Genomic DNA, 17,205 nt, shown 5'->3' with positions numbered 1-17,205 from the left:
AACAACAACAACAATAATAATAATTTAAAAGGATCCCCTTTTAAATAAAGCGGATTAGCACCAATAATATTACGCTACAAATAAATAAATCAAATATATCCACACGCCGTGTCAGAATTTTAGTTTAATTACATCTGTGCGAAATATTAAATATTCTTTGCGTTTATACATTGGTTTAATTTTAATTTTATATGAACAAAAATATTTAATTCATATGAAATCGGGTTTAAAACAATAATTTGTAATATCTTCAATGACAATTAATGGTTTATGGGTAACGGGGTTATTTTTTGTTTGTTTGTTTTGTTCTGACCCGGAAGTAGTAGTTATTTACATCCGGAATAGAGACTGCTGTCCTCAAGCAGACAGCTACAACAAAATGGCGTCGCAGCTGAGCCGGGTTTGGTCCGGTTTGTGCCGGGCTCGGATAAATTCGGCCCATTTGCGGCGCGCGGTGTCTCAGAGCCGGACCTCCAGCGCCGCCGGAGCCGCGAGCGTGACGGATTTACAGCCGGCGGCGCACGCGGACGACAGCCACGGACACGCAGAGGTCAACCCGTTCGACAAGGTGCGTTACCGGAGACGTGAACAGCACCATCACCTGCGAATTTAGCGCACTAACGCTAATGTGAGCTTCAACTTCAGTTAGATAAAAAGTGGACGTTATTCTCGCGTGACGTAAATGTGTCTCTGTATGCAGGGACACACGGATCAGGGGAGGGGGTGCCAAAACTTTTGCCCCCGACGTTTCAGGAGTCATTAGAGGTCTTTATTCAATAACTCACGTTTTGCATAATGACACATTAGACACGAGATTTGGGTTGGATTAAAGTTGACATTTATTATTTACTCCACGCTGCTGATGAATCCTGCACTCTGATTGGTCAGGAGGTGTTGATTAGTTTTCTAGAACAGCAGCCCTGACAGTAGTGCAGCTTTATATGAATGCACTCGTTCTAATACGTTATCGTTTCCATAGCAATGGCTGATTCACAGGGACGTGTATGCAAAGGGATTTTTTTTTTTTTTTAAAAAGCATTGTTAAACATGTAAGGAGATGTTTATGCAACATTGATGGGAAGGAGTCTCCAGTGTCGGCACAGTGTAACAGTCAGAGATAAAGACGTAATTGGAGAGAGTAAAGAGAGGGCTGGTGAAGGATCGGCTGTTTAGTGCTGCCGTAGCGTAAGTGACAACAGGAATTAACTTCCACGTAACTATAAACGGGTAAAAAGTACGATGCCGAGGACGTAAACGCTCGGAGACGTGCTGTAGTAGTAAAACAGTCCGCTTCATCACACCACCCCGTCACCGGTTATCTTCCTGCTACAGCACGACACACACTGGGTTATTACTTCTCGAACATTTTGCGCTTCACATTAAACCGGTTCCATTTAAATGAGCCGTTTGTTATAAGTAAATATTAACAGATTTCATTAATATTCATTCATTCATTATTTATGACCTGCACCACCGGATCATCGTTTAAAAAACGTTTTAGCACCGAGGAGATGTTTAAAATGTTCTTACAGACGTCCTGCTGGTGAACTAATCCCATCCGAGTAGGGCTTTAGACACCGCGTTCAGGTTACAGATTTTTAACAGTCAATGAATATAATTGCGAGGTTTGTCTGGTGTCTGCTTAACTAACCCGACCTCGATAAAGTTTCATATCCGTGAGCAATTCGGTGAGCGTGCGGAACATTTGATCAGTTTTTGCGCAGTTATTCCTAAACAACGACTTTTTTAAAAAATATATATATTTTTTACGTTTACGGAATTTTACTTGCGCTATGGTAAAATGATTTTCCCTTGATATCTTCTAAAGTCATTTGAATTTTGGTGCAAAATTATTATTATTATTTTTTTTTTTTACACGCATTGTTGGTATAGGGCAAGCAGTACAGACAGGAAGTTTGGTCATACCAGTGTACGTGGAAACTACTAAATAAAATCTGTTAGAACTACGGCTCATTGTAGGGTGAGACATTCCAGATCGGTTACTTGTCTCTCTCTGAAAGTGTCAGTAGCAAGAAATCTAGGCACGGTCAAAACTCGGACATGCACAGGAATGGCACAGGATCTTTTTGTTGGCTCTAAAGTGTTGCACGTCTTTAAAAGAAGGCGGCAATTGTACGCCGATTATACGTTCATCCGTCACTCTCTCCTATGACCATGTTCTAACTTTCCCACTAATATCAATTCTTCCATCTGCACAGCCTCACCTTAGGGCTCCCTTCTGCCCACGTCCCCGCCCATGTCCCGCCCACGTCCCCGCCCCCCTTTTATACAGTGGTGTTTCTTTTTAATTGAACTAGTCTTATTTGTCTTAAAATGGATCTGCATCGGCTTGCTAGTGCCAACAGTATAAAACGACAGGTTTAAAAATAAATAAATAAATACATTTTAAAATGATATAAATTTGTGTTTAATTAAAATAAATAGACCATTTATGAATAAAAACGTTCGACTGCAGCTTGATAAATGACGCCCAGTGTGTGTATTTTACATTATTTCCAACAGCCAGAGCATCCTTGTTCCTAAATCTCAGGTAATTATAAAATGTTGGGTGACTTTACAGAGCTCACAAAGTCTGCTCTCTAATAATCGCGCTTGGATGACACGATTAGACGGGGTGCCGTTACTTTAAATTTTGTGTCCTCTTTTTGACAGAACCCAGACTACCATGGCTTCTCAGACGACCCTTTCATAGACGAGTGGAACATGAGGCTGGCTTTTTTCTTCAGCATTTCCATGGCCATCGTCATCGGGGGAACTTTCATCCACTATTTACCGGATCACGGGTAAGCAGGGGCCTCAGTGATGTCTTCTGAACGTAATCTTCTGTTACTGAATATCTATAACTATGGAACAGTCTGACAGAAAATCAGACAAAGTCCTGAATGGTAATTTGATTGAGGAAGGGAAAAAAACACTCAAAATGGTGGTCTCTGACTTCTGCAAAGTTAAACTCCTTCTTGCGTCCTGATTTTCCTCTTTCCCGTGTCGTTTCCCCGTAGCATGAGGCAGTGGGCTCGACGGGAAGCCGAGCGGCTCGTCGTACTGAGAGAGGCTCAGGGTCTGCCTCTGATCGACGAGAACTACTACGACCCGAGCAAGATCGTCCTCCCTTCGTCCTCAGACGAGTAAACAACGACCGATCACTTTCACTCAATTTCCTGTTCATTTGTGTTCGACTGTATATTTAATTCTAGTGAAATATCACAATAAAACCGTATGTTATTACTCAGTGTCATGTGATTCATTTTTGATCTTTAAATTTGAGCCATGTGTATTAACATCATTACAAATGTTTGTGACCATATCAATTACTGAGTGCATAAAACTGAGTGCATAAAATAAGACTATGTATTTTAAAAAAAATATAATTAAAAGCATTTTATTCCATTAAAAAACTAATCTAGATTGAGTTTTTTCAATAACGTAAGTTTTCTTATTTACATGGTTAAAATGATTCCTTAATTTTTAAATGAATTAATTCACTGATGTTTAGCCTATTTTATCCTGTCTGTAATTTTGCTTCACCTGGTTAAAATGATTCATTTTATTCCTTAAAGTAATCAATTTAAAATCGATTTATTTAAAAAATTAGGTTTTTTATGAAATATTTTTACTGTTTCCTTGATCATCGTTTTTTAAAATTGAAATACCAAAAAAAAAAAATTGATTTATTCCGAATTAATTTAAATTAATTAATGTTGTGTATGCTTTCCGATTTATATATTTATTTGTTTTATTTAGTATAACCCTAACCGCACTTCCGGTTTTCGGTTCTTCTTTAGCGGTAGCTCTGCTCTGATTGGTCAGAAGCGACCGAACTGTGGCGAGGGGGCGGGGTCTTTGGGTGGCGAACAGGAAAAGAAAGCGGGAGGACGTTCGAAAGCAGAACGGTAAAATAAATATTCTCTTAAACTGTATTCTCTTCTTTTATAAACTTCTTGAATTAGTCTTCATAGAGACCCTGAATATAATCTCGCGTATACTACATCCGACAAACTATCGGCAGATCGTACACTTTTAAATAAAATAACAAATGCGGTAATTAGCAAGGAGGCTAGTTTGCATTATTTTATATCCCACCTGTATTTATTAAACCCCGCCTTCTGTCGTACGATTGGCCTGTGTTTCGTACTCAAGAATTAAACTGTCCAATTGGTGGGCAGCTCTTGAGCATTTGCCCAATCCGAGCGTAGAAGGCGGTATTTTTTTTTATAATACGGGTGGGGTTAAAACAACGATGCTAACCCTGATGACGGAAACAAAGTAAAGAAACCGAGTCCGGGCAAAATCACTTTTAATTTAGGCTATTATTATTTATTTATTTGTTTGTTTGTTTTTAATTTTTTTTTAGAAAAATAAGCTATCAAATTATGTTTTTATTTACTTTTATAAGATCATTGTTGCTGTGTTGAAATGGTTAAAAAAAAGAAAGTTCCTCAGAACTTGTCATTTTTAAACCAATTAAAATGATGTGTATAGAATAAGAAGTAGTTTAATCTGTTTTATTCAGTGTCTAATACAGTTTTAAAATCAACTCTACACCGTTTGCCCATATTAAAAATGCCAGAATTTTATGAATATGCAAATTAAAAACGGCCCTTGACAACCCATGTAGCATAAAATCACAAATATTAGCTAGTTGGTTAGCTATCTGCTAGCAAACTTGCTCAAGTCTGTCACAGATAATCGTGAAAGCGATTTTAGTATCGACATCTCAATTTATATCGCCAAATCTGTCCAAACATAACTTTACAACAACAATTGCAGTTATGTTCATCGTTAATATTCACCAAACTAGTTAGCTAGGTGAGCCTGAAGGTTCTGTCGCTAGAACTTTCCAGGTACCACGTCGTCCTGTTATCTCGAAAGTGGGGATTCTGCAAACAATTGTCAAATTGTTCTTCTTACGTAGTGAATATTATGACTGGACAGTCTTTTGCTCAGTCGCTTTGTCCCGATGTTCAGATGGCTGCGATTCGCAAGAAGCTGGTGATCGTCGGAGACGGAGCGTGTGGAAAGACCTGTCTTCTCATCGTTTTTAGTAAGGACCAGTTTCCTGAGGTCTACGTCCCCACAGTGTTTGAGAATTACGTCGCAGATATTGAGGTAGACGGTAAACAGGTGAGTGTTTCGACCCGGACTTTCACACTTTTATGTTAACAAGCTGTGAACCTGTTTGTGTGTAATTTACGTTCTCTTGTGTACATTAGGTGGAGCTGGCACTGTGGGACACGGCAGGACAGGAAGACTACGACAGACTGAGGCCACTCTCCTACCCCGACACGGATGTCATCCTCATGTGCTTCTCCATTGACAGCCCTGACAGTCTGGGTGAGTCCGTCAAAGACAACTGCACAACTGAACATACACTTTATCTGGAATGTTACACATGTAACACATTCGGGACCAGAGTGTGATTAAGAAGTGTATCATTTTAATGGTCAACTGTTGTCCTTAAGACTCTTGGTTAGTCCCAGTCTTTAGATCTTTCTCAGTTAGCCCCAGTCTCTGGGCTTTTCACCCTTGGTTATTTCCAGTTTTTGAGGTTCTGACTTTTGGTCACTCCTTTAGAACTCGATCTTGTGTTTAGTCCCAGTCTTTTCATCTTTCACACTCAGTTAGTCCTAGTCCTTGGCAAATAATAACCAGAGACTTGGTTATTCCCAGTTTTGGGGTTCTGATTCCTGGTTATTCTGTCTACTGACTTAGTGTTTGTTTGTACTTTTATTTGTTTATTTGTGTTTTGTCTGCACAGAGAACATTCCAGAGAAATGGACACCGGAGGTGAAGCACTTCTGTCCGAATGTTCCCATCATCCTGGTGGGAAACAAAAAGGACCTTCGGAACGATGAGCACACACGGAGGGAGCTTGCCAAGATGAAACAGGTCATTATGGATCAGTGGTACTTTTGAGTCCAAGTTTTTAGGATCAATAATATTCTAGCTAATTTTGCGATGCTAGGTTTATTCAGCAGTATTTTCCTTTCTCCGTAAACAGGAGCCTGTTAAAGCAGAAGAGGGCAGAGACATGGCCAACCGCATCAACGCCTCCGGTTATCTAGAGTGTTCTGCCAAAACTAAAGATGGCGTGAGGGAAGTGTTTGAAATGGCCACCAGGGCGGCGCTGCAGGCCAAGAAACGTAGCAAGAAGAACGCTTGCGCTCTCCTATAAAGGAGGATGAGGGAATAAACGAGGGAGTGGGGGAGGGAGGGACAGAAATACAGGCCACAGATAGGGAGAGATTCAGAAGTGAGGGAAGGGTGGAGAGAGCGAGATAGAAAGAGACACCTAGGGGTTAGATAAGCACCCGGGGGCAAGTCATTTACTACTTACGCAGGCCAAATGACCCAAAGAGTGCGGGGTAACAATGTAAAAGGGATTGAGTCGTTTTCCCCCCGTGACACGCACTGTTCCCATAGCAACGTTCTCGAGTGCGATCAGTCATGTGCTTCATCAGCTGTCTAGAAGCAAGGAGGATGCAAGCATGTGGTTTAATTAAGGGAACTGCGCATTTTACACACACACACACACACACACACACACACACACACTCACACACACACACACTCACTGTAGTGGTGTTTAACATGATCAGTGCTGTAATCTCACACACTCTGAAGTCCACTCAGTGATTTGGAGTTTAATCGCTCCAGAGTAAAGAGCATTTAGCAGTAACAATACTAACGCCTCACTTTTTATACGCTCCATTACGTACTGTAACATTTTAAAAGCTGTTTCGGGTCGATTAGAGCTCGGCACGTTACACTGAAGACGACTCGGACCTGCAGCTCCAGATGTGCACCATCTGTCACTGTTCAGCTGTAATGACGGCGCGTCTCAGAGTTTTCATTATGTTTTATATATATATATATATATATATATATTTTTTTTTTTTTGTTTTCTGGTGTTGTTAGGTTGTTGTTGTTGTTTTTTTACTTCCTGTCTGTGCTGTGTGCTTTAACAGCTATGTGACATTCTGCTGGCTTTTTCTGCGTCACTTTCATTTATTCTATAAAAAAAAAAAAAAAAATTTTTAATATAGTCAAAAACCAATCACGATCTTTTTTTCATAGTTGTTTAATGCCATGCTGTAAAACACAAGAGATTTCTGTAGGGATTCTGCATTTTGTCGTTCTAAAATGGAAAAAAAGCTTTCAACGCATCAGCGATCTTTTGTATACAAAAGCAGACGGAAAATAAACTTTGTGTAACTCTGTCACGTCGTACTGGAGTTTTGTTCGGCCTTGGTTCCGCGCCGTACGAGGTTAACGTCTTGCAGTTGTGTTAGAGAGAGTCGTCCATGTTCTAGAACGATCTGTGCAGCCCGGAGACAAACTCCTGATAATACGGCTCTGGAAGAGAAAAGTGCAAAACGACGTTTCTCACACACCCTTACTGTAAAGGTTCACCGAACCGCTGCACGTCGAGGACAAAGCGGATGCCAGCATGCTGTAAAAGTGTGTGAACCGTCAGAAATAAAAGTATTAATTTACTACAAATGTATAAGGAACTGGTCGGACAGTATGTTGCTGTTGAAAGCCCTATTCGGACGGGATTAGTTTAAACCTACAAACACACACGTACACGGAGATGTTTGGAGAATGTGTTGAAAGCGTGTAACCCACCTGAGTCGGGTTCTATGACGGAGTGTCTGATGAGGAAATCCAGCACCACCATGGCACAATTCGGCTTAAAGTCCTCACCTACGATCAGTTCCTTCACCTGCGCGTGCACACACACACACACACACACATACATGCTTAAGCGTTCCAAATGCTGTTATCAGTGTCCTCAAAGTAGTAATTTCGCCATATTGTGCGAGTTGTGTAAATGAAGCAGAAGTTCTGATTGGTCAGAAGGTGTTTATTAATTCTCTGTAACGGCGGCTCTGAGAGTAGCGCAGGTTTATATTAACGCGCTCGTTCCGATACATTATCGTTTCTATAGCAACAGCTTGTTCGGAGGGACGTGTACAGTGGACGCTCCACACAAAAAGATTTAACAAGTCGTTCACATGGTGAAGTTTTCTGTGAGGAGAAATGTGTTTATGTAACATGTATGGAAGGAGTCTCCAGTGTCAGCCCTGTGTAACAGTCAGAGGTGAAGCTGTAACTTTCCGACATCTTCAGGACAGAGGTACACCCTCCTCGTTAACGTGAATAAATCTGGAATGAGATGTTCAACAAGAACATACGGGTGTGATAGTAAGGGGTGCAGAAACTTTTGGCCGTGTAGTAGATGTTTTACCTTCTCGATGGGGTAGAAATAAAACTCCTGCACTTCTTCGTCTCCGATCTGAGGTTTGAAATCGCTCGGGAGCTCCAAATCGAACACGAACTGGCACTCGGGGAACACGCCCTCGTCATCCTCATACGTGTAGCTGGAGAGTGCGGATGTTATTAAAGCGACAGACGTCTACAGAACCCTACAAATAACCTAAGAGAACCCTGAGAACCGAGGTTAGAGAACCGAACTGCCTACAGACATCTCATCCATCTTACTGAAGCAATGAATAAGCACAAGCTTAGCATGAGCTATTATACAGGACCTCGCTGACGTCCGCGTTTTGAAATTACTAACACAAACAGGAAGTGATGTCAGATGATTAGGATGTTGTACCTGATGGTTCCTACAGGTCGCGCTCTCTCCGCCAGGGATGGAGGGATGCACGCTTCCTCCTCACACTCTTTCAACAGTGTGTGTTTGATACTGCAGCCGGACGCTAGACCCCCTGCTGCCTACACGTACGCGCAAACACACACACACACACACACACACACACACACACACACACACACGGTCACAAGTGTTTCTACCCTGTCCTGAGATTAAGGTAAAGTTTCAAAACATCCTAACATTACTCCACTCTCACTCTAATCTCATCCTAACATTACTCCACTCATTTAATCTCATCCTAACATTACTCCAATCTCACTCTAATCTCATCCTAACATTACTCCACTCATTTAATCTCATCCTAACATTACTCCACTCATTTAATCTCATCCTAACATTACTCCACTCTCACTCTAATCTCATCCTAACATTACTCCAATCTCACTCTAATCTCATCCTAACATTACTCCAATCTCACACTAATCTCATCCTAACATTACTCCAATCTCACACTAATCTCATCCTAACATTACTCCACTCTCACACTAATCTCATCCTAACATTACTCCACTCATTTAATCTCATCCTAACATTACTCCAATCTCACTCTAATCTCATCCTAACATTACTCCACTCATTTAATCTCATCCTAACATTACTCCACTCTCACACTAATCTCATCCTAACATTACTCCACTCTCACACTAATCTCATCCTAACATTACTCCACTCATTTAATCTCATCCTAACATTACTCCAATCTCACTCTAATCTCATCCTAACATTACTCCACTCATTTAATCTCATCCTAACATTACTCCACTCTCACACTAATCTCATCCTAACATTACTCCACTCTCACTCTAATCTCATCCTAACATTACTCCACTCATTTAATCTCATCCTAACATTACTCCACTCATTTAATCTCATCCTAACATTACTCCACTCTCACTCTAATCTCATCCTAACATTACTCCACTCATTTAATCTCATCCTAACATTACTCCAATCTCACTCTAATCTCATCCTAACATTACTCCACTCATTTAATCTCATCCTAACATTACTCCACTCTCACACTAATCTCATGCTAACGTTACTTCACTCTCACACTAATCTCATCCTAACATTACTCCAATCTCACTCTAATCTCATCCTAACATTACTCCACTCATTTAATCTCATCCTAACATTACTCCAATCTCACTCTAATCTCATCCTAACATTACTCCACTCATTTAATCTCATCCTAACATTACTCCACTCTCACACTAATCTCATGCTAACGTTACTTCACTCTCACACTAATCTCATCCTAACATTACTCCACTCTCACACTAATCTCATCCTAACATTACTCCAATCTCACTCTAATCTCATCCTAACATTACTCCACTCATTTAATCTCATCCTAACATTACTCCACTCTCACACTAATCTCATCCTAACATTACTCCACTCATTTAATCTCATCCTAACATTACTCCAATCTCACTCTAATCTCATCCTAACATTACTCCAATCTCACTCTAATCTCATCCTAACATTACTCCAATCTCACTCTAATCTCATCCTAACATTACTCCACTCATTTAATCTCATCCTAACATTACTCCAATCTCACTCTAATCTCATCCTAACATTACTCCACTCTCACACTAATCTCATCCTAACATTACTCCAATCTCACTCTAATCTCATCCTAACATTACTCCACTCTCACACTAATCTCATGCTAACGTTACTCCACTCATTTAATCTCATCCTAACATTACTCCACTCATTTAATCTCATCCTAACATTACTCCACTCTCACACTAATCTCATGCTAACGTTACTTCACTCGCATTCTGACTTTGTGCTAACATCATGCTATCACCTTATATTGGGATTAGATTCAATTAAACCTCAAATTAAACCTCATGCTAATTCTATGTAATGTTAATATGTTGCCATGCTAATTTTAGAGCACAGTGGTGATTATTCTTCTAAGGAAATTAGTGTGTGTGTGTGTGTGTGTGTGTGTGTGTGTGCCAACCAGGTTGTCCAGTTTTCCAGGATAAGTCTGTTTAGTGCTGGATCTCCTGCCGAGCCACATGCTCAGCTTCCCATCTCCATCTCGACTGAACCCGTTAATGTGTACGCCGTAACGCTTCACTCCGAACAGACCTGCATCATTACACACGCCAAACAGAGAGGAACGGAAATAAAACTTCACATTCAAAACACACTAATTCTTAGTATTTATACTCCAGTTTAAAATGGTACTGTCTTAAAATTCGGGGTGTGATGTGTGAACACGTACTCGTCGCTGCTCTCTCCATGTGCATCAGCGGAGCGTCGCAGAACCTCGGCATCACCGCGTACATCTACAGATTTTAAAAAACAAAACAGAAAACGTTATGCGGGAATATCATCAGTCCTGAACTGTACAGTTTACATTCGGGAGAATCATTCAGATTTTGAAGAACAGTTTGAAGCATAAAGAACATTTCACGTGACAGAACCGTTTATAGGCGAAGGCTGTGAAGAACAGTTCAGATGACGTCTCAGATTATGGAGAACAGTGTAGATTACAGAGGTTATCTCAGATTATGGAGGAAATCTCAGATTACAAAGAACATCTCAGATTACGAAGAACAGTATAGATTTACAGGGAATATCTTGGAACGTTAAGGACCTTTCAGATTATGATGAACAGTGTAGATTACATAGGTTATCTCAGGTTATGGAGAAAGTCTCAGCGAATGAAGAACCGTGTACATCATGAAGACTATCTCATAACTGAGAGCATCTCAGATTACAGATAACAGATTATAAAGAATATTTTAGATTAGAAAGAACAGTTTGGATAATGAAGAACCTCTGAGGTTACAGAGAGTACCTCAGAAAATGAAGAACCTTTCAGATTACAAAGTACCTCGGATTATGAAGAACCTCTCAGATTACAGACAGTTCCCAAGATTATGGAGAACCTCTCAGAATACAGAGAGTATCTCAAAATATACCTCATAATATGGAGAACATCTCAGATTACAGTTACTACAGATTATGAAGAACCTCTCAAATTACAGAAATTACCTCTGATTACCGAAAACCTCTCAAATTAGAGAGAGTACCTCAGATTATGGAGAACCTCTCAGATTAGAGAGAGTACCTCAGAATATGAAGAACCCCTCAGTTTATAAAGAACATCTCAGCTAACCTAAAGCATCTCAGATTACAAACAACAGCTGGGATTATGAAGAGCAGAGTAGATCTGAGATTATGACGAGTTAGATTACAGAGATTACGAGGAACATCTCAGATTACAAATAATAAAACGTCGCAGCTCGGAGATTAGAGTTCTGTTACCTCATTTCTCCACCCCTTTAGACACGTAAACTCCGCCTCCTTTCTGAGCGTCTGCAGCACGATGTCCACCGCCTGTGTCCTGCGCTCATACGAGTCCAGCGTTGGGCAGAGTTCTATAGCGCCCCCTACTGTACAGAACACTTCGGGGTAACGGCACAGTACTGACGCCACATCCGGCCGGATCCAACCCACCTGCTGACCTGCGACCTTGAACCCCAAACATTTCTCTAAGCTAGAACCTGCAAAAACAAACAAACATGACTCACACACTCTTAGATTCACTCTTAGAACACTTAGATTCGTCAATCCATCTATCTTAATGTTGTGGGGGTAAATTTAAATGAATTTGCTACCCCAAATTTCTACCCTTTCTAAATTTTCACCTAAAAGTTATGAATAAACATTTTCAAAACAGCTTAACATCTGTATCACATACACATTTTATTCATTTTTCCCATTTTGATGCACACTAGTAGATCAAAAAGTAGTTTATTCAACTGTTTTTGCACAATCCTGACACCATTCAGGGGCGTACAGTGTTCTATCACTGTCGGTCCGCTGATTTATTGTGTATCCCATGTTCGGACCTTTAGTTGGCTTTAACAGCGCCTGATTTAAAACCGTCAGCGTTTGTAAAAAATAAAAATAAAATAAAACAAGTAAATAAATAAAACCTGTAAAAGTAATATTCACTCAATCTAAAGTGGTCGAAATACTATTAAAATACCAAACTCTAACTTATTTCACTCTGAATTATATGAAAGTAACACGGGATAAATAAATAGAAGCTTGGTGTAGCCTGATTGGCGGAATTCAACGCTCATATCAACGTTTATCTACAATAATAGTAATTCAGTGTGCTTTTATATCCTGCGATTGTGTGGGTTTGGCTTTATTTTTGCTTGTTTGTTTATTAGACGTTAAATTCACCACACGAGATCTATACCTATAGCCTCTGACCGAAACCGGAAGTTACAGAAACCGGAAGTTCAGGCAGATGCAAGAAACGTGGCGTTGCAGTGAAACGTTAAAACACTCCGGCTACAGACCTGGTAAATGAAAGCTGTTCATCCGGCGAAGAAGTTGCAGCATTTTTTCCGACCACGAAAACAACGTCGTGCTCATCGTCTCGTCAGGCGGTTTTTATTTGCTGATCCTTACTCTGATATAATGATAAAAAAAACACGAATAATGAGCGAGAGTTTAAGCGCCAGCATTGAAAACTCCATTAACTCACCGCAGACGCCATTTACAGCACAGCTGCAGTAACACGAGCGGCCACCAGATGGCGACAAAATAATACTCCGTAGTGTTGTGGTTTTTATTTATTTATTTATTCATTTATTTACTTACTTATTTATTTATTTTTCCTCAGAGACAAGATGCTTGATTTGAATCACAAATAATCTGTAATAATAAGTATTAAATTTGATACATTTACAATAGAATAAAATACATCCACTAGCTTGTGTTAGTGTTACAGTTAAATACTGAGTGACGGGGTGGTGTGATTAAGCGGATCTTAGTTACCAGTCTGAAGTTGATTATTTTCCAACAAGAGCATGTCCCGAAGTGTTTTATTTCTCTCATAACGCAGCAATTGGCACACAAGACATATTCGCTTGTTAAATCTAAAACACTGACGCTAAAGTTTGTGGTTTGAAGAGGAAAATATGCGTCTCTCATCACGGCTAGCTGGCTAGCTTAAAGCCAACAAAAGATGCTAACAGAACATGTTTTTTTCCCCACTTCGAACATGCCGAGTTGAAAAAAAAAAAGATGTCATCCCAACCTGCAAATTACACCTTACACGGCATTTAATGTTGTGCTACGTCCGTGAAACAAGCTAGTTTCAGTCATCACTTACGTTATAGCGGCTATAAGAGTCGTTCCTGGTCATCAGTCTCTCTTTTGTCTCTGTCTTGAAGCTAGTAAGATTAAAAACGTTTGAAAAGTTAAAATTACAGCTTTTATCACTTACTGCTACAAAGCGCTGACACTGGAGACTCCTTCCATACGTGTGAAATAAACGTCTCCACAGAAAACACTCTGCAGTGTTGTGGTATAAAATTCAATAAACACTTAGTGAATTTTGAACGCGACTCAAAAATGACATTGTAGCTTTTATTATTATTATTATTATTAATGCTGAAGTGTGAGTGTGTAGATATGAGCTGAGTTTGAGGTTTGAACTCCATCACTGGCGTCTCCTCTACAAACTCTGCACTGTTTACACTGGCTGTGAAAACCCATCCTCATGTGACCTCAATCGTTTTTCTGACATGTCCGGCTCCACCAAGAATATATACGTATGTGTATGCGTGTGTGTATGCGTGTGTGTGTGTGTGTGTGTGTGGGTGTAGGCCAGTCTTGGAGCCAGCGATTCGCACTTGGTCATGAACAACATGAGCAACAAACAGACAGTGTGGTGTGATCTGAGGGGTCGCCTACACTCGGCCAAAACCCTCCGACTCTTCGGTGTGGCGTCCCAAACACATCCTACAGAACGCTTTACATGGTTAAAACCGTCCCAGTCATGTCTATTATGGGCATTTAATGTTTTGTTTTTAGACTGAAGTTTTGAAAACACGTTAAAGCCAGACAGACAGGAAGCTGCCGGAGACTGTTTACGTGTTTAAAAAGGGCTTCGAATTCCCCATTTAACATTTATTTTTATTTTGGAATCAAACAACAGGAAGTGAATCAGGTGGCTAATAACGTCCGCTATAGCAAACAGTATAAATTTGCTAATATGAGCAAAGATTAATTATGTGACCCTAGATCAGTAGCGCACTGTGTTATTAGAGAACTTACAACAACCGTTACTGCTGTAATATCTGATCTGATAAATCTGATCTGAATCTATTCAGAGTGCACGAGCAATTTAATCAGCTATGGCTGAATCACAATTATATCCCGATTCCATAAAAAATGCTTTACACGTGGATTTAATAGACGCGCGAGTCCACTCTGGGACGGAGTTTTCCAACGGCGTCTAGACCACCGCCTTCAAACACAAACGCTCATCTTTAAACCTGAAAAAGAAAAAAACAGGGATAGAAAATAAGGACTGAAGGAGGAAAAATACCACGATGATATATGATTGAGAACACGGCGAGTGTAGAAATAAAGCTACGGTAATAGGAGTCTTGTGTATCACTGATATAATACTGCATGAACAGTCCTGATCACAGTAATCGCTGGCGTAATTAAACAAAACGGCTTCCACACTCGTTATTCAGCAGCACAGGGAATAGCACTTGATCCAGCGCATCCGGTTATTTTACATTTTGTTACTATTATGTTTAATACCGTGCTCTGATAGTTACTCGTGTGCGTAAATCAAGGTTACGAGATCATAACGTGTGCGCGGATATAATCTGTTTGATCACGCTTTTAGTTATTTCGATGAATATAAATAACACCGGTAAAGAAAACATGGCCATGGTGTGAAGGACGGATAATCCGACCGAGAGCCCGTCTGCTACGCTTAAGAGAAAATCCCCATGAGATCTAAACTGAAGTTTTGTGGTTTTTCGTATAAACGTGTTGGCTATGAGGTGATCTATAAGCTCGTCCGCGCCAAAACAACGACAAAACCCGCGTCGAGAAGACATACGCGTTCAAAATGTACAGTCTTTCTCTATCACCGATACGGCTCAACGGTTCCGACGACATCGTTCTGCACTTCAGCGTCTCGTCGGACTTTCTGTCCAATCGAACGCCATCTAGAATCGGGAAATGTCCCGCCCCCCGACGTTAAGAAACATCACCTTGCTGAAGTTGTCGTTGCTGAGCGAGAGAAATCATATCCGCACTTCCGCGCTGTGAAGTAAGCTAAAAGCTATTGGCTCTTTAAAAAGGGGGAGGAGCCACTCGATATGTCCCGCCCTGACTTCCTGTTTCAGTGGAATAGCGCTGCACCTTTCAAGGCACTTCATGGGGTCTTTAAGTTCATTCGTAACTTCATCAAAACGATTCAGTCCTCGGTTGTCTCTGATTAAGACGCGTCTCCTCCGATGTCCTCCGTGTGGAATTGATATTTTGTGGGCCTTAAAGAAATGATATCATTAACGCATGAATGCACGAAATGTGTCAATAACGTGTTTCATTTTGTCCTCGAACGATGTTCCACAGTGTGTGTGAGTGGATTTACAGCCAAACGTTTCAGCGTGACATATTGTAGTTACATGAAACTCTCAGACGGTGGCGCTGGACTTAATGCCGCTCCTCGCTCGAGTCGATATCACGTGCAATAAACGTGCGCAGAGGGAAGAATCGATCGCATCTGAGTTTTAGACAAACTCCGCCCACGGACGCTCTCACGTAACTCTCGCGTAACTCTCACGTAACTTCTAAACAGCGCTTAAGTCTGCAGTTACGTCTGAGGTTATAATACCGACGTCGACGTCGATGTCGATGCACCGTCTGTCCAAACCTCTTATATAAGAGCGTCGTATTTGAGTGCACGCTACTCACACACACTAAAGTACAGTTAGGCCCTAATGTCTGAGTGCACTCGCAGGGAGTGTCTTCACTCTATCCAGTCATATTTATGTAAATCAGACTGTGGTTTACTCAGAGAGACGCTGTTTCCAGACAGGAATTTCACACACACACAAAGCCGCCTTTCACTGCCGTGTGTGTGTGTGTGTTTTATTGCACTTTCTCGCCGGCCGTTAGTGAGGAGACTCTCCACCGTCTCTATCACGCTGCAGCTCTGTGGAACGCTCGGTTCTGATTGGTCCGTCAGATGAGTCGCAGTCAGAGACTTCAAAGGAAGGAAGTTCACCTCGTGTGGCTTCACCGTTAAAGTTTTAACGCTGGAACATTGAAGTGCGTGTATTAGCTACAGGCTACAGGACACTGACTCCGACATTAGCTACTTCGTTTGCGAACCGTCGAATGGCAGTCGGCCATTTTCATCCCGCTCGTTATTCATTCAACGACGAGGCTAAACGCGGTGTCTAAATAAGGTTCTCATCGTCGCCGTTACGCAGCCCTTCCAGGAAATGAATGCAAAATCGAGCGAAACGCCGTAACATGCGGAGGAGCTCTCAACTGACGCGTTCTCAACTGAAGCGAAACCCCTCTTCGATTCACGTGCGGCGAACACGAGTACACCTAACAGGTCTCGTTTAGCAACAGACATCACCGCGAAAGACCGTGCGGAACAATTCCGTGCGAATGCGATTTCGCCAAAACGGCGT

General features: G+C 41.0%; 3 protein-coding genes across 4 annotated transcripts; 2 read left to right on the top strand and 1 right to left on the bottom strand.

Annotated features, from left to right (window-relative positions):
- The first annotated feature begins 330 nt into the window (after positions 1 to 330).
- ndufb11 (NADH:ubiquinone oxidoreductase subunit B11) lies at positions 331 to 3,246 on the top strand. The gene is made up of 3 exons (XM_017467805.2): positions 331 to 568; positions 2,674 to 2,804; positions 3,021 to 3,246. The coding sequence occupies exons 1-3, from the start codon at positions 380 to 382 to the stop codon at positions 3,148 to 3,150; spliced, it is 450 nt and encodes a 149-aa protein (XP_017323294.1). The 5' UTR covers positions 331 to 379; the 3' UTR covers positions 3,151 to 3,246.
- A 533-nt stretch (positions 3,247 to 3,779) lies between these two features.
- On the top strand, positions 3,780 to 7,238 carry rhoaa (ras homolog gene family, member Aa). The gene is made up of 5 exons (XM_017467804.3): positions 3,780 to 3,911; positions 4,987 to 5,142; positions 5,232 to 5,352; positions 5,777 to 5,907; positions 6,020 to 7,238. Exons 2-5 carry the CDS (start codon positions 4,987 to 4,989, stop codon positions 6,191 to 6,193), a joined length of 582 nt encoding a protein of 193 aa, XP_017323293.1. The 5' UTR covers positions 3,780 to 3,911; the 3' UTR covers positions 6,194 to 7,238.
- Positions 7,026 to 13,266, bottom strand: tpk2 (thiamin pyrophosphokinase 2). 2 transcript variants are annotated; one of them, XM_017467801.3, is made up of 8 exons: positions 13,045 to 13,266; positions 11,996 to 12,234; positions 10,947 to 11,010; positions 10,680 to 10,810; positions 8,642 to 8,760; positions 8,270 to 8,402; positions 7,648 to 7,744; positions 7,026 to 7,374 (listed from the first exon to the last, which is right to left on the bottom strand). In XM_017467801.3, the coding sequence occupies exons 1-8, from the start codon at positions 13,118 to 13,120 to the stop codon at positions 7,328 to 7,330; spliced, it is 906 nt and encodes a 301-aa protein (XP_017323290.1). In that variant the 5' UTR covers positions 13,121 to 13,266; the 3' UTR covers positions 7,026 to 7,327. The 2 variants fall into 2 exon arrangements, with proteins under 2 accessions (XP_017323290.1, XP_017323291.1); XM_017467802.3 differs by lacking the exon at positions 13,045 to 13,266 and adding an exon at positions 12,432 to 12,558.
- Between the last annotated feature and the right edge of the window lie 3,939 nt (positions 13,267 to 17,205).

This window comes from Ictalurus punctatus, chromosome 5 (assembly GCF_001660625.3).
Source record: "Ictalurus punctatus breed USDA103 chromosome 5, Coco_2.0, whole genome shotgun sequence".
Classification (NCBI taxonomy): domain Eukaryota; kingdom Metazoa; phylum Chordata; class Actinopteri; order Siluriformes; family Ictaluridae; genus Ictalurus; species Ictalurus punctatus.
The sequence above is the reverse complement of the archived record's forward strand: the minus strand, read 5'-3'. Positions and strand labels throughout refer to the sequence as shown.

Excerpts from the sequence above, each read along its gene's own strand:
- rhoaa (XM_017467804.3), top strand. The coding sequence starts at position 4,987 with ATGGCTGCGATTCGCAAGAAGCTGGTGATCGTCGGAGACGGAGCGTGT. Across the intron at positions 5,143-5,231 it reads TTGAGGTAGACGGTAAACAG|GTGGAGCTGGCACTGTGGGA; the intron begins GTGAGTGTTTCG and ends TGTGTACATTAG. Across the intron at positions 5,353-5,776 it reads TGACAGCCCTGACAGTCTGG|AGAACATTCCAGAGAAATGG; the intron begins GTGAGTCCGTCA and ends TTGTCTGCACAG.
- ndufb11 (XM_017467805.2), top strand. The coding sequence starts at position 380 with ATGGCGTCGCAGCTGAGCCGGGTTTGGTCCGGTTTGTGCCGGGCTCGG. Across the intron at positions 569-2,673 it reads AGGTCAACCCGTTCGACAAG|AACCCAGACTACCATGGCTT; the intron begins GTGCGTTACCGG and ends TCTTTTTGACAG. Across the intron at positions 2,805-3,020 it reads CACTATTTACCGGATCACGG|CATGAGGCAGTGGGCTCGAC; the intron begins GTAAGCAGGGGC and ends GTTTCCCCGTAG.
- tpk2 (XM_017467801.3), bottom strand. The coding sequence starts at position 13,120 with ATGAGCACGACGTTGTTTTCGTGGTCGGAAAAAATGCTGCAACTTCTT. Across the intron at positions 10,811-10,946 it reads CATGGAGAGAGCAGCGACGA|GTCTGTTCGGAGTGAAGCGT; the intron begins GTACGTGTTCAC and ends GTAATGATGCAG. Across the intron at positions 8,761-10,679 it reads CTGGAAAACTGGACAACCTG|GCAGCAGGGGGTCTAGCGTC; the intron begins GTTGGCACACAC and ends GCGTACGTGTAG.